Below are 26,701 nucleotides of genomic sequence, written 5' to 3'. Positions count from 1 at the left end.
GCCGTCGACCGTCATCACGGGACGTCGTTTCCGCCAGCGTTTATATCGTACACGTCTACATCGCCGTCTTGGTCGTACCGGAAATAAAAGCCGGCGTCGTCAATCGTCAAGGATTAGCGCGAGAAAACCGGTGGCACGCGCCGACGGATCTCTTCCGGTGTGATCTCGCGGCTGCAGAAGAAAAAAAAGGAAAGAGAAAGACGAGCAGTATCGGCAATTTTCCGAGAGTGCCGTACGGAGCGGCGGGAAAAGGAAGGGGGTGATTATATGGCATGCGGTCTTGAGAGCACGCACGAACAGGTGGCGAGGCGGGATTTCTCGCGGAGGACTCGGTGGCTGGCGAAAAAGAGGGCAAACACGGGAAGAGTGGAAGTACGTACAGGTACTGAGTGAAAGAAATGCACTTTAAATTTTCTTTCATCTATTTGATCCTTTTCTTTTCTATTCACCCCCTCTTTTATATATACATACATATATCGAGGGAAGCAACTTTGAAAGAGCTTTTCCGTACAAGATGAGAGAGCGATCTCCCTTCTGCCTTTCAAAAATCCATCTCTCGCATCTCAAATTTGCCTATTGTGCTAATTTCTTTTTATTCTCCTTTCAATTCTCCTTCTAACAATAAGTAGTCTTTTCGAGTTTCGTTCGACCGTGGTCTTTAGACTTTTTCGAGAGAAATGATGATCATTATTCGGATATCGACTCGGGAAAAGGCTCTTGTCACGATTCATTAATGTAAATGCAAACGACGGTAAAAAGCGGGTTTAAATTATGCGGTAACGCGCGAATTATAATTATCCTCTCTTCTTTCGTCGTTGGCTTTGAGATTAGGGCTTTGAGAACAGTCGATCACGTTTTCAGATAAGTTTGAAACGAATGTGAAAATATAATTGAAAAAAATTTCTATCACAAACATTGGAAAGATAATAGAAAAAATAACAAATAAAGTAATTAATTATAAAATTGAAAAATGTGAAGAGGTATTTTTAAAATGGTATATCTGGCGAGTGTTATAAAAAAATGGATTCGTATAGCTGGGCGTATTTATCGGAAAACTCCTAGAGCTACGCGCGGCTCACGAGCTTTAAATAAAAAGCTATCGTATAACTCAGTGTATTTTCATTTGTAAATGGACTACATACGAATTTCATCCTACTTTGATTTTGTCGGCATAAACGCAGGGATATTTATAAACCATAATAAGCAGTAATATATATGTCGATTAATTTCCATCGATTACCAAGCTTTGCGCGCAAAATTATTATATAGGGATAATATAATCATTATATATAGGGTGTAAAATTAACAGTGTTGCAAATTGTTTTCTCGTAAATGATTAAAGATAGCGATAAAATTAACTTTAACATTGTGGGATTTATCGGTTTCTTTCATGTACATAGAACACCATTTTAGTCTCTTGTTTTCTACTTTCGAAATGTTTTTATACGTATAGATCGATTCCCTTTATAATTCTGTAAAAGCAACGAGATATCTCATATTTTATTCTAATATATTGTAAGATATAAAATATCTCGTATAAAGTATTCACTTTGACCTTTGATCGATTGATGATTCTATTCTTTGCACATGGTACACCATTGCAGATGCAATGTGCAATTGTTTTTTTCCTTCAAATGCCGCTACGTCTCTTTTTACATTGATCGATTCTTCTTCTCATTTTACATACAAAATAAGGTCATTGGAAAATGAATACTTTTTACAAGATATATCATATTTTATATCAGAATATATTAGAGAATAATGAAATATCTCCTATTATACAATATTCATTTTTGATGATTTTAACTTAATAGCATTACACAAAGAGCTGAAGAGTGCCGATTTATGTAGGAAAAGATAATTTTATTTGAAAAAAAAAAAAAACCGTGGAATTATTTAAAAAGACTTGACTCTTTGCCTTTTTCTTGCTGTTCTTCGACAGTGGTATGTCATATATCGCATAAAAGATGAACTCAGAATTACTAGGAAATATTTTGTTGCAACTTCAATTCTCCGAGAAACCAATTTATAATATTCTTATAGTTTCGTATTCTTTATAAAACCTTTTATTGGAACGCACAGAGATAATATTTCTTGCCTAAAAGGTAAAAATAATTTTTTTGTTTAAAATATTAATATATATATATTTTATGATATATTAACCCTTTGGTGTCATTCTCAGCATATGGCTTTCCGAGGTGTTTTTTTTATTTTACTCTAGTATAAACTTTTTTTTATCAATACACCGAAAAAGATAGATTAGGTGATTCAACAAAATTATAGCTTGCTACGCGAATTCAATATCTATAACTATATAAAAAGATTAGATGATTTAACAAAAAATTTGTATCTGTAAGCAATTATCAATATGCTAATTTAGCTAATTGTTTTCTGCAATGAAAATTGCTAATATAACAAATTTTCTTCACTATAATAACAAAAATATGTGCCATTAATTAATATGCCATCTTAATTAATATGTTTTGTTAAAAATGTTTAATTATATGGATTAATTTTTGTAGAAAGTTATCTTTGCTGTATTAACAAATTTATTATACTATTACAACAAATCTGATTATATAATCGCTAATGTTATTTAGCTGTACAACATTGCTACTTTATATAGAAAATTGGTCCATATATATTACGGCTATAGATTTCCTGAATCAGTGAATGAAGTTTTTAGTTGTTTTAGCATATCTTTTTTACCGTAAACTTGAAAGACATTAATGTATTCTAACAGATCGATATCTCAGAATAAAGATTAATATGTATATACAAAAAAGCATCAAAATTGCAATCAGACGGAATCGGAAGTAATCGTCTCTATCATTGCTGGTTGTTATTGAAATTGCACCATCGTTAAAGCTATTAAGTACTCGAGAAATTGAGTTTAATCGCAAATAGTTTAATATCTTATTTCCGCGGTCCTTGCGTATGCCATCGCTTCAATTTCCGCTATTATAGCAGCGGTTTGCGCGTCCTCGTCTTTACGAGGTAAAAATAAAAAAATCCGCGAAATGGTCTCTATATGTATGATATAATAAATGAGTTAATAGATCAGTGCTTGTATTCTGTAACTCTTAACATCGTTTAATTATAAAATGGGCAAAGGCTTTAACAGTCTAATGCAGTTAGTGCAGCGTAGTAAATTTTTTTGTGACAATGCGTCCTTTATTCCTTCAGAATGTACCTAACAGTGCATGCGGACGTTTCGGCTCCAATTCGGGCTATCTTCCTTGTGTTGCGCAGCTTTTTTACCATATATAGGAATACATGCGCAATGATACCGACACTGTCGTTAAGAGTTACAAAATAGGGGCTCAGAAGCAGAATGACGAATTAGGATTTTGAATTGATGAAATTGTGTTAATAAAATCAAGTTTAATTTTATATAATTTCAATTCAGTCGCCATAAAATTATGTTTTAGCACATATTTTTGTAATTATATTAATTTTGATGTTTGTCCAAGAATACGAATAATTTGTTACGTCGTCGAATCGATTCGATAATATTTACTCATCGTGAATTAATGATCCATCTGATTTATACAAATTAATGTTATCTCTGAGCGTCTCTATGATGAAACACGATAATACCACGCATTGCGGCAATACAGCTAAATCGGATGTCAATATGTTTCCATAACGATAAACATATTAATAGATATTAATGATATCTGTCAATAATATTTACCTCTGTGAATTGTTCATGGTGGTAACACGCTTTTATTGACGTAGAACCGATAGTATTGTGCTATTTATCGAACGGATTCCTCCCGTTTTTTTTACAGATGCAACGGCACATCTGATGAATCTATGCGGACCGACGAAACCGATCGAGATACGTTCTCGATGCTTAACGTCGAGGCGTTATTTTCTATACTATTAAAACCCAAACAAGGTAATTTGGACAATCAATCACTGCTGTGAAGAACGACTGTAGGGAGGCACCCTTCTGGTAACGACCTGCAATCATGCTCAGTCCCAAAATGCAAAAAACTGGTGAGATATATTTCGTTTATTGTCATTGAAACGCACAGAAATCATGGGTGCCTTCCACTTAGCGATTTAAGCCAAGTATCGTTCTGTCTTTATTACTCATGAAATGCAAAGAAAGATAGAACGACATTTGCGTTGACTTATGTCACTAAATGAAAGACACTCATCATTTCTTATACAGTTGGAAAATTTATGTTTCACGTGTCTCAAATGATCCTTTTTGTGTTAAATTTAACATAACATGAACATGTTAGGAAATAACAAATATTATGTAAAAATTTAATACAAAAACTGTAACAATGACAATTTGTAGATAAACTGTGGAAACATATTTCTTCAGTAAATTTAACATTTATATAATATGTTAAATTAACACATTTTATTCATTTATCGTAGAAATTACGTTTTAAAACATTATTTTTATTTGTTCATTTACTTACGAATTATGCTATTTTAACATTGAAAAACGTGGAATATTATTTTAACATAAAATATTCAAAAATTACAAATTATATTATATTAAATTAACACTCGGATATGTCAAAAATTTGACATAAAGGAACAAGTACGAGTTTTAACATAAATATAAAATGCTTTTTATTATGTAATATTAAAATAATTCTTTGTTTGTTTAATATAATAGTACTTCAAACTTGAGGAGATTAACAAAGTCGTATGATAAATGTTAGATTAGAAAAAAATTTTAGGACTTTTGATTAATTTTTCGAATTAAAGATCGTTATTATATTTATTTTGCACGTATCGTGTTACCAAATAAAATTAAAACATTAAAAAAAAGGCATTAGTTATTCGAACGGCGAATTCATACATTTTCATGAAATTTTCTGATTTCGTGATCAATACATAACGTTTAATATTTGAATACGCATCAGTATTAAATAAAATTGAAATATGACAAATAAACCCATTTCATAAAATTCGCATTTTAGGAATTTATTTAGCTGTTTTCAGGAGATGCATTAATCATTATTTATTTAATCGACAACCACAAAGTGCATTTAATTACGGTACGCGTACGAAATCTATGAATAAAATTGCACATAGATTTTCCAGTGGTACTTTTGTTTCAATAAACAAATAGTGTATTTTCTATTGAGGGTTTATATATTAAATATACAAGTGCGAACATCAAAGGTATCAAAGGTATTCGTGCTCCCCGTTCTCGCAACTACAATATTTGCGTTGGAAAGTTTGCCCTCTCTCGTCAAAATTTACGATAGTGCTCGTTTTATATAAATCCATTGTTTGTTGGAAAATTTTCCATGCTATACCGAGATTAGATTTTCCATCCCGTGCAAGCATATAAATACAAATAATAATCGCGGTCTCGATTGCGCGTTCTTATCTTCTCATTCCATTTTTCACACCCGGTGCACGTACAGCGTAGTGGCGTATTCGTATATGCGCTGATACATAGGTACGGATTATGCGAGTTTCCCCATCCATTAACGCGACGCGACGCGACGCCACGGAGCGAAACTTGCATCTCGATTTCTCCGAATGGAACAAAGTTTCTCAAATGTCACGTATCTTTGCGCTAAAGTTAAACACTGCACGATCTCGACAAACGGAACGAGGAACGACCGCTATAACCGCGCGAGTTTGCGAGAGCGGCGCGGGCCGCAGCTCGAAACTCGCGTCGATCGAGCGGAGCTTGCGAAGCTCTGTAGTTAAACCAAAGTTGCATTTGCACGGAACTAAACTAGAAATCGTATCGCGTCATATCGGAGATTGAAATCTAGTCTCGAAAGTAGCTCTCTGATTGCACGCGCGACGGACGACCCATTCGCGGTCTAAGTGTCCGATTAAACTCCCATTTGGCTGTGATCGATCGCGCACAATTTATTAGTTGCGAATTGTTTGCCTCCGCGGAATTTTATTAGTTCATTTCTCAACCAACGCTTTTTTTCAAGGGGGTAATCACTTAATGTAATCGTAGAACAGAGTCCTCGAAATCATTATAAAATTCATATGAAATCTCTATGTATAATCCGATAATTACATATGCAACCACGAGAGATTATTGTATAATATTAAATAAAATCGTATATTTTACCAAATTACTTCATATGTAATGAAAAAAATTATTTGTAATCAGATGAAATCATATGAAATCATGTAATCTATGAGACAGTGTTTCAGCTAGTGCAATATTTCAGCCCCCTCGCTTTTTCTTAATCATGGGGGCTTTACAACTTGTCGGATGTCGATTTATTGTAATAAACGATGAGACCGCCGTTGTTTGTTATCGCGGATTGCTCTCGACGGATTATTAATATTTACATTGATGCGATACGGCAAACAAGATTCGCCGATACTTTGAGCGCTACTATCGGAACGGTTGCATAACGAAATAATGTGATGTATGATTGTGATGCAGTGCATTGTTGTACCATGCGAAATATATAGGTACATTCAGTATATAATTTCGCAGTTCGGATATAATTTTGCGTTTGTACACATCACGTCACGATGATTCGCAAGCGCGCAAGTAGATCTCTGTTCGCGTAATTAATGCATTCTCAGAAAAGCAGCGATGTAATGTAAAGCATAAAACTCGTAGACGCGCTTCAAACGCGAACTGTCGAATTCATTACGAAGAGTGAGGATTAATCGAGATAATTTAGATAATTTAATTATGTGTATGCCGTAATATTTTAGATGACACTCCTGATATTAAATTTTCATGAAAATTTACAAACAGATTTTTTTCTCTAGCAAACGAATTGTTCTCTGTACAAATTTCATTTTGCAAACATATCCAGAAAATTCGCAGGATGACATATTGCACATATTGAGTTTTTTTTATACATGTTAAAATCTAAACAGCTACATGAAAAAAACAGTTTTACTAAATTATCTAAAAGTTTAGCTAGGTACAAAATAATTTTTGTTGGAAAATAATAAAAATAATTTTATTTAACCAACAAAATAATTATGTAGGACGCTCAAGTTAGTTGCTATAGAATGTCAAAATTTTTTACACACACAACGTTATTCATTCAGTTACAAAAATGTACAGGGTGCTTCCGATACATACACATCAGTAAGTTGGGTTGCCTTTCGACAGGGGCATGCTCATCCGCAGGGATCTGCTTATCGGCATGGTAATGCAGAATAAGATTAGATCGCAAAAGACAAGAGAAATTGAATTTTACATTCTGATATAGTGTAAAATTCAATAATATAATATAAAGTATGTATTTAATAATACAAATATCTGACTTAAGAAGGCTGTAAGGGCATATAAAACACATATATCAATATTTATACTTTATACAAACTATATGCATATGAAAGTTGTGTTTATAATATTCTGTTTTTATTGAGCAACACATTTTTATAGATTATTTATTGTATTTATTATTATTTTTATTATTGTTAAGCAAAAATTTGAAAAATGATAACAAAAATCTAAATTTTTTTGTATAAGTACTTTAAGTATTAAAAATAATTTATGCAAAGTTTCATTGAGATTCCAATTAGTTTATAACAAATAAATATTTTGTTTATTTACTGTGTGCTCTACATAATAATGTAATATGTTAGGTTATGTATTTATTTTTTTCTACAAATTGTTTCGTCAGACCAGAGTATTTTTCAAAAATAAATAAATTTCCGGCATCACTGAAATCCATCTATATAAACTGAGTAATTTAATATAAAATTAATGACACAAGAATTAAGATAACTGATAATAATATCTGATATATTGCAATAAAAAATTAGAAAACAAACTTACATGTTCCATAGACCATTCACAAAAATTTGAACGTCATGACGATATCGCCAAGTATAAGTTTTTATGTGTTATGCTATTTAAATGACTGCCAACTCATAAAATATTGTAAATATGCAGAATTGTTTTATACTTATGTTAGAAAAAAATGGTAGTTATATGTTAAACATTTATAGTATTATATAAGCATTTCAAGACAAAAATATTTTTTGTTCAAATATGTTCATTAAATTTTAGGTTAGATTCGGTCAGGTATTATTATTTGATTAGTAAATATATTCTATTTTATATCATATTAATGAATTTTACACTATATCAGAATGTAAAATTCAATTTCTCTAGTCTTTTGAGATCTAATCTTATTCTGCATTACCATGCCGATAAGCAGATCCCTGCGGATGAGCATGCCCCTGCCGAAAGGCAACCCAACTTACTGACGTGTATATATCGGAAGCACCCTGTACACTGTTAGAACGAAATTAAAAGTAATGAATGATTTAACTGAAAATTAAGTTACAGTAGTTACTTAAATGTAATGAACGTGTACATTAAATTTATAAAATTTTATGAAAAGTCCATTAAATTTTATAAATTTTCATGAAAAATACATTAAATTTCATGTACATGTACACAAATATACTTTTCAGTTATAAATACATTAAATTTAATGTAATGTCATGAAATTAAGATTAAATTATGTAAATTAAAAGTAAATTAAATTTCATGAAATTTTTAACAGTGTATTGGCCAATTTATTACTGAAAAATGATAATTAATTACTTATTTAAAGTATTAAAAATATTGTTATTCAGTACTTTTTTAGTCAGTGCTTCAAATAAATAATTAATTCCTGTTTTTCAGTAATAAATTGGCCAATATTAGATTTCTAAGGAACGTACTTAAATTTCCTTACATAATTATTTTGATGGTCTAATAAAGTTATTTTTTAATTGGTATCTAGTTAAAGTTTTAAATTTATATTTAGCCTAATTTTTTGATACTTTAACAAAACCATTTCTTTTCGTGTATGCATTTAATTGCTTTATTTACAAGGTTTATGTGTCTGTGTATGTTACAGTGAGAGTAAATGATTCCCAACTGGTTATGCTCTCAGAGAAAGCACATTATGATCGTTCGCTATCAGGATATTTGCACAAAAGGACAGCTGACTCCACCAAGTGGCAACAACGATGGTTCGTTCTCTATCAGGTCAGTGAATTGCGTGTTGATGAACTGTTGCCTATATCTGTACCGAACAGGGCGAGATTCAATTTATGTGATCCAATTTGTGAGTCTCACGCTCGAATCTGAATTTAAACGTGAATCTACCTTTTCATTATTCTGGAATACACAGTTTCTTCCCTGACAGTCTAGAAAATCAAACTTTGCGATTAGCATTACTTCGCAACGATACACAGTTAGTAATTTTCCGAGATTAATCGCCAAGACTCTTCACAAGAAGTTTACTCGCCGCGGGAAGTTATAGCAAAGTTATCATCCAACCCATAGTCAGCATCATTTTTAATAAAACGACGTCATACTTTAATATTGAAAATTTTCAACTATTAATATAGTGGTTGAGTTAAAATAACGACAATATCTAAGTTTGCGCAAACTTGCACAGTGTATAAGATTTCATCGTCGATTTGCGGAAACTTCTTTGCTCACAGGGATGTTATCAACTCGTGGCCTAACAAACTTCGAGAATGAAGCCTCATTAAGTCTTAAGGTGCGTTTCGGATTAGCCAACTCGTTGATACAATTAAGGAAAGAACTTTCGATATAGTTCACGACAGATACCTCGGGAGCATCTATGCCAAGAATTCAGTCGCGCGCGCTTCTTTCTCTCCTCTCTCCGTTCTAATATTGCGCGATACTTTAAACCAGCGGTAAATCTTCTCGTTATATGCTTACGCGATCATGAACCCGCTCAATTACGGTGCAGACACGAAACTTGTAATTATTCTATTAAAAGTCGTGTTGTATTGCAAATGAGTTTCAACTTTTTTAAACAAAAAGTTTGTCATTCCCCGTTGTTTAACTAATTTTAGTTTTTAAACAATCTACGAAGTGCCATGGGATTTACAACTTTATCTATTCGAGTTCGAAACAGTTTATATACTGGAAAGCAATAAGTAGACTTGAATAAATACTAAATACGAGAAGTGTTTTTACATATAATGTTAAATACAAGAAGCCCTTTTTTTTCGTTTTGATAGGATCAAATAAATACGGAGCAGGCACAATTCCGCCTCTTTTTACTTGAGCAGGATCTTAGCTAAGATAATAAATAAAGCGGAATATCTTTTTGTTTGCGAAAGTTCGTTAAACAAACGGAGATATCATCACGTGCTGTAGAGTATCGCTTTGCTCGTTGCGGATCAAAATTTTCACGATAATCGAATATCTTGATGAAACGTTCAAATCATTGGATAATAGAAGTAACTTGCGCTCTTTCAGCTTAATAAATTTATCTTTTGAATCTGTGAAGATCAGACACTTTAGCGTTGTAGCATTTTATGCAAAAATGCTTCAGGAGAGCGCGAATTCAAAACTAATAAAAGGAATAGGACGTTCTCTCTCTCTCTCTCTCTCTTTCTCTCTCTCTCTCTCTCTCTCTCCTTTTGCGCGGTAAATTGCAACATTTTCCGGATTAATCTAAGGTCTCCAAGATTTTTTTGTCTTCAAGATATTCCCTTTCCCTTTTCTTACTTTGAGAAGTAAGTTTGTTTGATGTACACACAAATGTTGTCATTGCAAATTGTACTATACCGGCAATCGCGCAGCATCCTATTTTGTAATTCACACACATACGGAAAAAAAAGATTTATTAAAATAACTAAAAACTTCACCGATTTAACAAATTTACAGCCGTAATATCCGGATAGCTAGTTTTCTATGTTAAAGTAATAGCAAAGTTGTACAGCTGAATAAAATTAGCGATTATAATTTATAAATAACTATATTTGTTGTGTAATAATAGCCCAAAGAGTGTGACCGAAAAAAGTAGTTCTTTTTTACCTGTTTTTTCGGCCCTCAAAATTTTTGGATTAAACTGTATGCCAAATGATACTCTACAATATGAAATATTAATTACAAAGAAGTTTCAGATTGAGATGACAATTGTTATCATAGCTGGAAAGGGAGGGGGGGAAGGTCATGTATTACGTTTATGCGAAAATCCGTTTTTTTACATTCAAAACAAATTAATTTACAAAATCATAATAAGTGTGATGTTCAGTTAATCTTGCCTTCATCGGCTGAACCAACTTGCTTTCATCAGCTGGATTGAGAGCGGCGTACTTGCATACAGTTCGATTGCACACACCATTTACATCGGCCGGTTCCTAGTAATTTTTAACTGCTTTAATGAGATTATATTATTTTAAATTAGCGACGTAAGCAATTGATATACACACAGCTGGATCAACCTTCTTAAAATACCGGACCTCGCAGACCAATATGATAATTTGACAATTGGAATTTGATTCCACCCCTCTCAGCTCTGATAATAATTAATTATCACCTCAACTTCAAACTTCTCTGTGATTAATGTCTCAATATAACGTAAAATTTGGCATACAATTTGACGTACAGTTCCAAAATCGAGGGCCCAAAAAACGGGTGATTGTTTCGGTTATTCTTTGTTAATATAACAAAGATAACTTTCTATGAAAATCAATCCAATACATAAATCCAAATTTTTAACAAAACATGTTAGCTAAGATAGCACGTTTTTAACAAAACATATTAGCTACTTCTGTTGCTAATGAAGAAAACTAGTTACATTAGCAATTTTCATTGTAACAAAGAATTAGTTGAATTAGCATACAGACATAATTTCTTTGCACATACAATCATCAAATCTGCTCAGTTATAGATGTTGAACTTGTTGCAGCAAGTTATAGCTTTGCTGAACTACCCAATCGATTTCTTTTTTTTCGTGCAGTTAACAGTTTTCTGTAAATTACAAGCATGAGTCGAAATTGACCTAAAATCCGTACAATTAGGCATATATGCATATTACGGGCGATTAAAATTTTGTTTGTTTGTCAATGCTATTTAAACCGCCAATTACAACATTTCCGGATGTTTGTCGATACTGTCAGATTGCGACAAAAGCAAAATCGTTAAATTCAGAGATTATATCATGTATCAGCAATGTGAATTTTATCCTGCGGATTAACCGGAATATAATTGGCTTTATGAAATGAGTGTATATATAATTGCAATATTCATTCGCAAAATCTTGCGTCGACAACACACGTTGTGTAATTTGATTTAACGTAACCCGGACGTTTATTATTTTTTAATAACGCAGCTGGTAATTTTGTGCAATATTTTAGTACGCGTAGATCCAAGATATAAGCACGATTTCTGCTGTCTATCCGGTTTGTTTCATATAAACGTGTATTACGAGGTATTATTTTTGTAATGAAAAAGGTAAAAACAAATTTGAATTTAATATATTTAACACATACCGCGTTGTAAGATAATTAAAATGTATGCGAAGGTAAATTTTATGTTATATGCACACCACCTTAAATAAGTTAAGCTTTAATTATCGTATTCTCCCCGAATATCTCGCTAAAATTTCTTACTGTGCAAGTATAGAGAACGGCTTCGTGTAATGCTTTATACCGAGTTCATGTAAGGCAGCCTCAGTGGAAATGGTCTGGATGTGGTCAGAAATTCCAGCCGGCGCGAGGAAACATTATACAAGGCGAAGATTCAATGGAAATTTAAATTTACATAATATTGAGACTTAATTATCTAAACAGATATATCATATTTTTATTAATATTAATAAAATGCAATATGTAATTAGTTTTTCTGTGAAATAAGGAAATGTATTTTTAGGAAACCTTTTAGTCAGTATCGGCGGCTTTTCTCTACTTATTTGTAAATTTGATGAGGAAGTAACATTAAAAATTAAAATAAATTTTATATGTATATTAATCAAACAATAATAAATGTAGTGCAAAAGTTTATTTATATTCACTTACTCGTTTAAAAATTGTTGACCTAAAACTACAGAAAAATATGGATTTTAACTTCTAAATTATAAAATCATTATAAGTCAAGTTATTTATTGTTTCGTTTTTCATTAATTTCAGTGCGTATTCACGGCTGATATCATTAACATTTTTTCAATAATATTGGCTGATATTAGTTTATTTTGTCTCATTGGTACTTTCTGATATTGCAAAATAACCAAAATATTCTTAAGAAGGTTCTCGCGTTTGATGAAATATAAGACAAGTCTATAATATACATGTAATGCAAAAAGTTAATAATACCAATAATATCTAGAAAAAATTTCATTGACTTTTACCATACACACACCATTTTGAAAATATTTAATTCTAAATTTATAGAATTTTACATTATAAGTTGAAGGTATAACCTTATTCTGCAGTTATTCTCTTTTAAATTGAGACACTTGCGTATAAGACAGCAATTTAAAAATCGTTATAATTATAAAGTAAACACTTAAGTTTGTTCTCGCAAAGTTTTATTTAAACTGACCGTACAGTTTACAAGAAATTTATATTCTTCAATGAAAAAAGCTATTATAGAATATATGTCAAATGGATGATGCGTATACATCAAATGAGCATCTTCCAACATTTATTTTGTCATTTTGAAAATAGTAACATATAAAATTAACAATAATTATGTACAATGGCATAAGATATTGTTAGTAACCTTTTTATTCCATTATTTTAATTATTTTACATATTATTATGAATAAACTGTCTATTGACTAAAAAGTAGCGCGAGAATCTCCTTAATAAATATCATGATCATTATTTTTCGTGTCCGTGCATATACAAAAATATGACGGATGCTTATTTTTTTACGTTTTCTTCACTGTAAAAGAAAAGCGACTTTTATCATAGGCGGCTATGACGTCTGTTACAGAATCTGTTATTCTATTACGAGAACGAGGCTTGCTCACGACCCAGTGGCGTCGTTCTGCTGGAAGGCTGTTATTGTGATCGACTCATCACCGCTAAAGGCAAAGAGCCGGATAAACAGGTACGCAATGTGTTACTTTAGCAAGCATGAGTTTTTGGCTAAATATGACCGCGCGCGAAGAAAGAATTTTAGCGACCTAAACATTCGTCGTGTTTGACTTACATTTTCATTTTAATGTATGTAGCTGTAGCACAAGTGGAGTGTTTCTGCTCCACTTTAATATTATGGATATGTCAATAGGAATTGCATATGAGTTATCGAAGTTGTCGAAGCCTATAAAGTGCATCGCGCTATATCTTCGAGTTTTTTCTGGAAACGCAAAGTTTCATTTTTTGATATTCTTCATAAAAACATGAACAAAAGTCGTTCCAACATACAATTTATGTCATAAAAGAACAAATTTCACGATATATCAGTTAACTTTTTCTTCTCTTTTCTTTTCAAATCATAAGATTAACACAATCGAAAAAAAAAATATTGTAGTGACAATTATAAAGGTGACAATTATACAAGTTTTATATGTAGAATTAATGTAAATAGTTGAATAAACTAACGTATTATATAATATAATATTGTTTGATAAATTACTTTATAGTTGTAATAACTATAAATAGTTTATTCAATTATATATATATAAATTGATTCTACATATAAAACTTGTATAATTGTTACTTTTATAATTGCCATCATTATGTCTTTTTCTCTGAGTAGACAAAAATTGATGGGAGGCGATGCATAATATAGTTCTCCAATTTCTTTCGGATGATGCGTTCAAATACGTAATGGATAATTCAAAAGTGTTCACGTGTATGTTAATATAAGTATTTAATATCACGTGTATGTTAATATAAGTATTTAATATAAAGGCTAATATCGTTTTGTACGCACTTAATTTAAAAACACGCGCCACTTTTAACCTACATAAATGGGGGCCGCGTTTCGCTTTTCAAGATAATTCGCGCAGCGTTATCGGCATTTCGAAAACCTATAATTTTCGTAATTACACGCATTCACTTTTTAGCGACATCAAACTTTTCGAAACAATTTATAAAATAAATTTTTCGAAATATCATGCCTCGAGGCTATAGGATCCTCTCTTTTATAAAATAATCTCACAGTTAACGCCAAATATGGCCCGTTTGATTCGAGTTATTTTTTTTATCCAGCATTGAACTCGTATAATATTGAGCGTAAATTCAAAATCAGCTGCATTTACTGCCAAATAAACGGGGTAACTCTTCGTTTGATTTACAAATGTAGTAGCAAAACGTTTCTATTATTTGAACTTTAGGTATTACAAATCCTAGATGATTACGATCAATGGTACATTACCTGTTGGACTTTCATGTGCACGGATTCCACCAAAGAGAAGCATCTCTGTTAAACGGATGAATTTGAAATATACCGAGCAATTAAAAGGTTCATTAACGACATGTGGTCGCGTGAGATAATACGTATATAGGGAGCGTATCGATTTCTGCAAAGGTCACGTGATGCTGGCTGGCTTTCCCGCTTTTTCTAAAGATACATCGGCCGTTCAGTTATTTTCTTTTAGTCTCCTAGACAAGAAGGAAACTGTTATTTTTTCCCTTATTTCCACTTTCGTTGCGGCCGATAAATCGATCGCACGCGCCTGCTGCGAAAAATAATGCGTAACTCCAATGGCCGTTCTAACAGCCCCTTTATTTAACAATTATCACCAGGCAATGCTGCAAAGCATACTCAATGTGCCGCTATCATTCATAGAATTTATATTTGGTTCGATTTCTACTTTGATTCGCAACAAATTCATTTTTAATTATTTGATCTAAAGAGTCAAATAATTAAAAATGAGTTTGTTGCGAGGTTAAAAACAAAAAAATGTTTAAATACATTTTAAACATCTTCTAGTAATAAAAAAATAATAAATATTAAAGAAAATAATATTTATTATAAATAAATAAAGAACAAATATTTTCGATTTCTAAAACCTTTTCAACCTTAAAACGGAATTATGAGACCGAATATATATTAATATTACCGTATTTGATTATAATAAACAATTAAAGTATTTTGATATAATATTTGAGAAAACGTTTTTAATAATTAATTATTAAGTAAAAAAAAATGTACTTGATCAATTAAATTACTTTATTGAAATATCTTAGAGTTTATCAAATTGATTAAAGTAGAGATTTTTATTTATTTCTATGCTTGGCTTGCATAGTCGAAATGGTTTGTATCTGTGCGAGAGGAACAGCAGAGTCGATGTCGGCTTTGACGACACGTTTGTGTCCTGTTGCATCCGTAACAAGAACAATGATAACGTTCCTCTTGTGTCTGATTGTGAGTATGCTCGTTCCGTTTTACAACTCCATTGTCTATCCGATGGCATCGTGAGCCTCCTACGAGAGATGCTCGTAGCGACGCGAGATGTTCGCGGGTCTAGTTACGCGTCCCTTTTCCGCAAACGTAATGCCCTTCTCCATACCTCATCTTTTTTGCAGCAGTGGAAAATGATCCAAATAGCAAGATATTGTCAGTATAACGTCTGTTGTAAGTCAATAATATTATAAAAATAATGTCACACTGCACATATGAGGTTTGTTCGCGTCGCAAGCTCCAACATGTTCCAATATGCTCCTACTATAGCTCTTACTCACTCCAACGCGCTTGATAAAGTGAGTAGAAGCTATGGTTGGAGCATATTGGAACATATTGGAGCTTGCAACGCGAACAAACCTATGATAAACGTCAAAAACAAAGTCCTATGTACAGACCAATGACGTGATAGATACTTATATGATGACAAAATTATATGACATAACTATATGACGAAATACGTAATCTTACAATATATAATGTAAGCTAAGATACAATTTATTTTTCCGAAATAGCTATAATTATGTTAAATAACAGAATAATTACTATTTTTCTTAATTAGGCAATAATTGCATGTAAATAAGTATATACATATAATGTTAACTATTGTTTATTCATTAAATATGATCTAAAAACGATGATTAATTGACGATATATTTATATAAAGGCTAATATATTGTCACAAATATATTACGTTTATTTTATGTCATTACTTAGTCCACTGACGTTAAATGATGAAAAAACATCTTAAATCGTTGTAATAATCACATCTTGCTTGAGACGTTTATGCTAGACAAACGTAAATTAATTAAGGGTGACGCTATTTACGAATAAAGTAGCTCACGCGTCGCGAGGTATTGCAACGAGAGAGAGGATGAGATTATCCGATACTTCGATCCGCGCATTTCTTCTTCACGATATCTCCGTACTCGTCTGAGGGCTTAGCTTGTGTCTTAGGGATGCGCTTCATTTATCTTTTAGAAGGAGCGCCATGAATTTCTGAAGGTATAGGCCAGACAAAGCAATGCATTTGTTATACAAGTGTACAATTATAACCGGGTACAATTGCATGGCTTTCACGTGGGATGTTCTCTTATTGAAGTACGATATCGACACGAGTGTCGACTGTTCCGCAAGCATCCGCTCCAATTTAGCACACTTTACGGTATAGGTAGTTGTCAATTCAACAAGCAATCGCCAACAATTAAAGCCATCGACTATGATAATATTTCATTTTTTTTTTCGTATGAACACATGCGGAAAAAATGATTTCGTTTATACGAATTTTATCCTGCACGAGTAACTGTCTACCGATGCGTGAACCGCATGGATGGAAAAGCTACATACATACATATATACATATACATATATGCATATATATATATACAATATGCTATAACGTAAATGTTTTTCATGTTACTGTGCCCGGGGAAAATGTTTCTCCGTAAAATGTTGTTGGATTTGGTGCGATTGCAACAACAGAGACTCGAATAAACATAACCGGTGAATAAGAGGACTGTAAAAAATACACATTTCGAATATCAGACGTTGCGGTGAACATGGAAATCGAGAGGAATATATGTATAATATTGCATTTTCGTTTGAACAGCCTATTAACTGTATATATTTACCCGGAATTACCTGATCGTTCCGCATAGTCCGGTTACACAATATTTCCGTTTGTCGATCACGACGACAAATGATTATGCAAACCTCCTGAATTAGCATTACAGGGCTCGTTTAACGACCGCGTATTCGAATTATTCTAGCGACGCACTCGCGTTGAACGAGTTTCTCATTTCCAACGTGGTACTCTCGAGGTAACATAGACCGTTTGAGTCATGTTAAGTTGCAGGATAATTGTGAAAATTTAAAGCACCGGCTAACAAAATGAACAGCTGGCTAACTAAATACATCGCGCACTGGTATAGATATCAAAACAACAAGGTAACTGAATCCCTTGAGTTAAAAATTAACATTTTAATATTTTTAATTTTTATGTGCGTTAAATTAACCATGCTTAGCGCCGAGACACTACTGTGTCTCCAGATCCATTTCTGTTGAATTTCTTTATACTTTCAAAATAAACAACGTTTATTACCATATTAATGTTTGCATTCATTAATTAATAAACTAAATTTGAATTAAATTGAATACATTTCTTGAGTTAAATTATTTAATTCTATTGTTTTAGTTAAATTAACAACACATTAAATAAGAGCAATGACGACCTGTAAAAATGATTAAAAGTAATTCTTTAGGTGTAATTTGACATTTTAAATTTAACATTGTAATTTCGGCGTATTACGATCAATACAAAGAATAGATTACCGCAATTTATCGTTTCAAGTGAGTAAAATGTACTTGAAGCTTTTTCTTTATAAATTAATTATTTTTCTTTTTGCTAGAAGAAATGGTCAGTTATTTGGAAAAGTATTAATTATATTACTATATAAGTATACTAATATGGTATTATAATTAATACATATAAATGCAATACATACATATTAATATATGTATATTAATATGTATCAATATAACATACATATACATATTAATACATTCATATAAATTATTTTAATGATTTATATAAGTTATTGGATTCTTTGTCTCTGACAATATGACGCGAGAGAAGCAACTATTAATTTTAATCATTATTACTAATTTTGACAATCTTGTCAAGAATGATAACAGTGCAAAAAGTACAGGAAAGATATCTTTTTAAAAAAACTTCGTTTTTTTATATATATAGAAAATTCACATTAATTAACAGTTTATTAATGAAGAATAAAATAGATTTTATGTTTTTCAAAATTACATTACTTAAAAAGATGTAATAATTAAAATATATATTATCTTAACAATGAGCAAAAGTGACAAATCATATTGGACTCATAAAAAATATTCAGTCGAGAAATTTAGCTTCTAAGATCATGAACTCGATTATTTTTGCGAAACTCTTTTAACCATATTCAAACAGAACATACATATTGTTAATAAATTGCTCATTAATGTTTATTTTACAAATAAAGCTTTTTTATAAAAATTTTCTCTGTAGGAATACTTTTTGCAATTACTGTACTTATATAATTATTGTAAATTTTGAGAATCGCTTGAAGAGCACATTAGGATAATTCAAAAATTATTTGACATACAAAATTATATTTGTTAAATCCATATTACGCAGTATTCTCTTGCCTTTTTAATTTTGCTATCGCGACCTTAGGACGTGGACAAATGTGGATCTTCCTTTCTAGGAGAGCACGTGCTGGAATATTCTATGTCTCTGCCAAGGCAGCCGCTTTGGATTCCTTACATTATCGAACATTGTCATTTATTTCACGAACGAGACATTTTTCTTTTGTGAAATTGTTGTGCTCATCACAAAACCGCAAAACCGTATATCTTATATTTATCTCCTTTATTAATGAATTTCTTGGATCAACTTTTAATCAGTTATTGTAATTAGTTTGTAACACGACAAACAGGGGGATGTAAGCATATCTTAATTGATTATTCGCTCGCATTAAAGCGCATGGAGTCGTCATTCTGATTCACAAGCTTCATTTAAGGATATATCAATAAAATAATAAATAAGTATTTATAGTCTCTATAAAAAATGACTGAAATGGGAAATTTATACTTTCCATATAAAAATAAATTATATTATTGTATATGAGCGCGCGCGCGCGCGCGCGCGTGTGTGTGTGTGTGTGTGTAGTGTGAAACAGTTAAATCAATATTTATATTTAACAATGCAGTCTTATAGCTTAAATAAAAATTTTCTCATTTCATCTTAATTATTTTTTAAAAATATATCTACTTATTGAAATAATTTTTGATTCAAATTATATTAAAAAAAAAATCGCTGTCAAACTTTTTATATTACTTTCAAATACATGGCAATGTATAATATGTAGAAAAATCTGTAAATTTTTCATTTTATTAAAAATACTTAGTACACTCTTAATTAATCACGACAGAATATCCAGTTGTATTCTGGAATACGAAGATAGCCGAAATGCGCTTCCTAATAAATTATTTTTCCATTGCTTAGTGTGTGAGATAGCCGAGATGCTTTTCACTCGCTCATGCTCACATGGAGGTCAAGGATAACGGTTTTATATAATGTCGACTTGGAGGCGTTAAATCCGACGATTCTTAATCGAGTGTTTGCACCTTCGAGCCTTTACGTTTTTCTGGAGATGCAGAAATATCGCGCTGTCACATATGATCTCTAATTGACACGTAAATAGTATCAGCTGCTATTTTGTTATCTTCGAGTCTCTTTCTCTTTCGCGAGCATGTCGTGCATCTCTCATTAATATTATATCTAGAAATATCTCGCCAGTAGCTCTACTAATAAAAGACAACATCGTCTGTCTTTTTATATACATCTGTTTTGCATAGCTGCAATGTGTAATAGAAGGATGATAGAAAATACTTTAATGAAAATGATATTGTTGTAAATTATAAATTATTTGTAAATGGAAAATCATGAAATAATAAATAATATGAGAATATAACATAAAAATATAAATTACATTCCTTGGGCCGGTGATGTTGATGGCTTTCATGTTGAAAGAGATCTGCCGGAAACGCCTCCGCGTTTGACATGTCTTTGATAGCTGCAATCTGCTTTCATAATCATGTGCAAGCTGCATGATTATTATCGGCCATGTATGTTCGCTGACGCTTATCCGCTTATACGCTTTGGAAGCGTGGTACAGATAATAGATGTCGGAGAATATCATAGTAACTTCCGCCTCCTACATGTGAAATACTGGCATTACTGGCTCCTCTAATTGATCGTTTTTTCGCGACACAATTAATATCAATCTTTTATTGCAACATTTACTTGTTACGATTTATTATAATATGTATGCTCAACATTTAATGCTATTCATAAATTAAATTACGAGTAAAATTATATTTATATTGTGAATATAATTATATTAATATGTAGTATATAATATATACTACAGTATATATTAGTAGTAGTACAGTATATTGTAGTATATAATATATACTACAATATAATTATATATAATTATATATAAGTATATAATTATATTGTGAAGAAATCGATCAAATGCATAACTTTGGAATTGATTAATTAACAATTAAAGTAAATAAGACTCACGGGAATAATTTTCAAATGTTAAAAAGAAAGCCTATAAAACGCATCATTGTTTATGCGTGAATTATTGTGTGTATTTATAACAATTAATATATACATTAGAACTACAATCGTGTCGCAAACATTTTAATCTGAATTTGAGTCTTCTTCAGTGCTCATTATAAATAGAGGAGATCGGGGCGCCATGAGTCACAAAAATTCAAACTCTTAAAAGTACATCTAAATATAAAAATTTTGGTATCTTTTTTTTGATAATTAAATCATAATGCATGTTTTAAAATTTAAGTATATATTTAGTAAATATTTATTAGTTTTTAAGAAAAAAATAAAAACATATTTTTTAAGAAATGACTCATGCAAGACATAACGAAAGTTGAAAAGTATTTTCAATTAACTTACACATTTTTAGCATAGTCACTAATACAATAAAATATAATTACAACTAATAATTATTAAATAATACAATGTGCAATGACGCCACATTTTTATTAATAGTATCCTAATAAATATTTCATAACATTAAGTTCAGAATAAATTCAACAACATTTTAACGAATGTAGGTGTCAAATTTTAAACTTAAATATTGATTATTAACAAAGTTATTGTGTAAAATGTAACTGGAGTGCTATAATACCACAATCTAGATTACGTTAAACAATCGATGACCCATGGTACTCCGTGACCTATGGTGCCCCGATTTCTCCTACATAAGAAATGTATGATGGTTAAATTAAGGTTTCTGAATAGTCACCACAGCCATATTGAATCGTGACGTCAGAAGCGAGAAATGACACGTTAATTTTTATTACGTGCCATTTGTAAATAAAAACAATTTGGATAAAGCAAAGTAATGAGATCGCTTTAAAACATTTGTAAAAATGGACGAAACTATTTTTATAATCTTTATGCTCCTAAAGACACGTGCCTTTTATCACTTTTTACGATTATTTACTGACTGTCAGAAGGGATAAGGATGGAAGCTTTTGTCCATTTTTACAATTTTAAAGCAATTTCATCATTTAGTTTTATCCAAATTGTTTTTGGAACAATTTGTCACAAATGGTATGTATTATAATAAAAATGAATGTCATTTCCCGTCTGACGTCACGATTCAATATAGTGATGACTATTTAGGAGCCTTAAGATCTGTAAAATCTTCCATTCAAAAAATATTCCATGTAATAAAAAAAAAGTCAAATTGTTAAAAAAATTAATTGGAAAAAAGTTATTGAAAATGTGAAAGGTTTATTAGATTAGTTAAAGTTAAATGGATGGAAAATTGGATCGCAGATGAAATAATGACCAGTCTCATGTTGATAGACAAAGAGCTTATAGTTACAGAATATTTAATGAATTAAAGCATATATTTTCTTTTTCAGTATTTATTAGTGTGCTATTGGAAACTTTTTTTTATTTTTTCCTTTGGTATCTCCAAAGGAAAAAATAAAAAAAAGTTTCCAAAGATATCAATTACTCTACTTGACCCTATACAGCTAGAATTCTTCAAAAGCTTGTGGATTCCAATTTGTTACAGAACTCAGAATCGTTGCGCTTTTTGATACAGAATCCTGGTATATAGAGTTTCTCTAATTTCTCTAACGATCAAGTGTTTGAGAGATAAATTTCTTGACTAGCTAGTCGGTACTCGAGTTTTTTTTAAATTTTAAAATGTTACAATCTCTGAGAGATTCTTAATTTACATTGCGGTAGAATCGCAACTTCAATCGATGATCGGTGAATTCCGTATTTATGTATTATACTATACTCCGAATATACACGCATTGATCGTTTTCATTTTCATTATTACACGCGTTGTTTCAATTTCGCAAACTATGTAATTAATTATTTCCCCACCATAATGCGCAACGACTAAAGTTCACTAATTAACGTCGCAATATAATTAACATTGGCACATTAAAGTTAATATTACGACGCCGATGATAAATACGGGTCGAAAGATAATCAATATCGCCATAAAGACGTAAAAGCAGATTAAGGATGTATTACATATATTTTTAAAATAACAAAATTATGAAAAAATTACAGATTACTCTAGATCGCATTTATGAAAATAATACGAAAAATTTAGTGGCGATTTAGAAACTAGACTAAGAATTATGTTAATAAGAAGTAACATATTTTTATTTGTGCTCTAATAAAAATCTATAATGGAAACGTATTATAAAATAATGACAAAAAGTTTCAACTTTTTAATACAAGTACTTTAATTTAAAGGAATGCTGAAGTTACCGACGGAACGTCATTTTTTTCATATTTCTCAAACCATTTCTTTTCCCTTATACGTCGGGGCTTCGCGTAACTTTTACACGATGTTCTATTGTATGAGAATACCTAAGATTTCGCGCGGCAACGCGAAACCTCCGCAACATGCTACACTCTCCAACAATAGCGATTTGCAGAGCGCCATTAGTTTAAGAAGAACAGACAATGAACAAACTATTTATATGATGCGCGTACGATGAGACCCTTTTTATAATCTTTAGTAGATTTCGCGAAATTTCAATCTATGATTTAATCCACAACATTTTTTGTGACACTAAAAGAATATATGAATCCTTTAGACTTTTTGTTATCTACTAGTTATGGAAAAAGATGTAGACTGGATTATTCCACCTTTCGAAATTTCAGCTTTTTTTCACTTTCTTACTCTCTTATTTTTTCTTACTCTTTTACTCTTTTGTTCATCCATTAGATAAGTTATCACATAGTTTATCTAAAGATGGAACAACCGACCTTTAAAAGTTTTCAATTATGTAAAAAATTATAACACTTAAGGGGGGATGCTGGAGTACCGACGGAACGCTCATTTAGTATTTCTCAAATCATTTCGTTTTCCTTATACAGAATAAAAAATTCTTGTCCAAAATAAAAGAAAAAACGCAAATACCTTTGGAAAAGTACAAACCGGTATGAAAATCCTCCAAAAATCATAAATTACGGTTTTCTGTGCCATGCTTAGGTTCGCTTCCTTCACATATATATGTATATAAATGAATGTAAGGATATATCCAAACAAAAAGTATTTTTTCATATTTAAATAATTTATAAGAATATCATGACACATCTTCAAATTATGATTTTGAAGCTTACAAGAGAAATGGCTTGAGAAGTATGATTTGAGTGAGCATAATCTCGCATTCATGTGATATATAGGGCTATAGCAGAGCAAGAAATGTATGTAACGTTTTACTTAATGATTTACTTAATGAATGTTTTAATGTTTTAATTAATATATGTAACGTTTTAATTAATATATGTAACGTTTCCTTGATGTACGTGTAATATTTTATTTGGAATTAAAAATCTGTTTTGTCGACATCGATCAAGTTTGGCTGTCGCTCCAGCATCCTCTTAACGAGTTTACATGATAGGGTACCTATCTCTATATTCTGTAATTTGTTATGCAATCATTATGTGCTCATAACAACAATTGCGCAGATATTTTATATAGTAAAAAAACTGCGAAACTATCGTTATGAATTCATAACGAGTTACAGAATTCCACTGCTGGAGTGATAACCTAGCTAACACGGTAATGTTAAGCTATAATCGCACGCTCACTGAAAAAATATTTACATATATGATTATACTGAATCTTTTCCGATCTTATTAGCATAATCATATAATTGCAATACACATGGAAAATTACAGATTATATTAACTTCACATGCAATATGTATTTTTGGAATTTCATAAAATGTAAAATATGCAGGCGAGCAGACCTAGCCTCTTTGCCTCGTCCATCTTTTTTTTGGCGCGTTAAGTACACAGATTCTGATTGGCTACAATAATCACACTGTAAATGTAAAATTCCATTTTTTCTGTAATTTTGCATGAAACTGTTTTTTTCCGTTTATACGTTGTAAAAATACCGCTTAAATTTATAAAAATGGGTGCAATACATCTTTAATTCAAAATTCGGCATTCTGTTGTACAATAAATATAATATCATTGATGCCTTCCGGCTTGAAATTTATAATTTCCTCCTATCGTACACCATATCTATATACACTGTGTATATAGATATGATGTGTACGATAGGAGGAAATTATAAATTTCAAGCCGAAAGGCATCAATGACGCCTACTATACATTCTTTTTTTCTTCTTTTCTATTTTTGCATTCAGTATTCATACATAAGACATCTTGTAGATATTATAAGAAAGTTTATGTTCTTAAATTTATATCACATGAAAATTTATAATAGACGTAAGTATAATACTATACATAATAGTATACATACATGTATGTGTGTAATGTTTTCGTATGTGATATTTTTTCGAGAATAAAGTCCCAGTAGCCATACTGCTTCGCCATTGACATACGTATTCTCATTTTCATGTAAAATCTATATGCAATAAATTAAATTAAATTAAACGTATCAAACTACAAAATTGTGAAGTCTGTATTTGCGATGTTTTTCCTTGTAGAATATCGAAAAATGGACAGTAGACTCCCTCACAATTCCAAATGCTGGAATAGAAGCTACGCTTGAAAAGAAGGTCAAACAAACTAGTAAAAACGATTAAACAATCGAAAAGGCAGTAAACGTGAAAAATGAGCGAAATTTGTTGGCGACCATGCGCTTGTGTTGCGAAAAATTTTCAGATACACGTCGCCGAGAAATATGAGAGCGCGGAGGGCAGGATATCAGAAACCCCTGCGGAATTGCAATTTTACGCGAAAGACTGCCTCGAGGGTCGTTTCCTCCGACCCAGCGGGACGGAATTTCAAAAATAGATTCAACAGGACGATCGGTGTTCGTTCTTCTAGAATTTTTTGTTCATACAGTTAAAAAATACAAAAGATTCTCTTCGGCAAAGAGCCATCGACTGCCCTGCGGGATGTCAGTTAATTAGATTTGATAAAATTGTTCCTGCAAAATTAAATTTCTAATCTTCGGAATCAGGAATAATGATTCATAAGCGTCGTTGATTTTTCTCCTGTCTTTAAAAATTCTGATATCAAACTTTAAAAAGAAAAAGAAAGATTAATGTTAATCGGTGTAAATTTCGATCACCGAATGAGAATCTCATTGAAATGCTGAAATGCTGAAATTTATACCATTAGATATCAAAGAAGCAATAGAACCCAATTTCTTTAGTTAAATAACATTTTGTTATTTTTAATTTCCATTTATGACAAAATATAAATTAATCCATTTCTGGGATTGATTTTGAAGTAATTAATGTCCATATTAACGTATGCACTTAGTAAATAATAAACTAAATTTGACTCCTTATTACATTTTCTTAAGTTATAAATTGTGTATTGTTTTAATTAAAGTAACGACGTATTGAATAGGAGATGTAGTGGCGATTTATACGCTGGAAAAAAAATTTTGATATTTGTAACTATAGGGTCAGGATAATTATTTTATAAAAGTAATTTGTTAAAGTTACTCGTTACTGATTTTAACAAATAACTTGTTACCGT

General features: G+C 31.3%; 1 protein-coding gene across 1 annotated transcript in view; it reads left to right on the top strand.

Annotated features, from left to right (window-relative positions):
- Positions 1-3,957: 3,957 nt before the first annotated feature.
- Positions 3,958-26,701, top strand: part of LOC108723590 (ras-specific guanine nucleotide-releasing factor 1) — an 81,707-nt gene continuing 58,963 nt past the window's right edge. The window contains exons 1-3 of the mRNA XM_018449451.1: positions 3,958-4,005; positions 8,841-8,971; positions 13,688-13,804. Of these exons, the coding sequence (XP_018304953.1) occupies positions 3,978-4,005; positions 8,841-8,971; positions 13,688-13,804 (276 nt within the window). The 5' untranslated portion in view covers positions 3,958-3,977. The remainder of the gene's footprint in view (positions 4,006-8,840; positions 8,972-13,687; positions 13,805-26,701) is intronic.

The sequence above is a fragment of the Mycetomoellerius zeteki genome, unplaced genomic scaffold, assembly GCF_001594055.1.
Source record: "Mycetomoellerius zeteki isolate Tzet28-1 unplaced genomic scaffold, Tzet1.0 scaffold106, whole genome shotgun sequence".
Taxonomy (NCBI): Eukaryota; Metazoa; Arthropoda; class Insecta; order Hymenoptera; family Formicidae; genus Mycetomoellerius; species Mycetomoellerius zeteki.
This window is presented reverse-complemented; position numbering and strand designations above follow the sequence as displayed.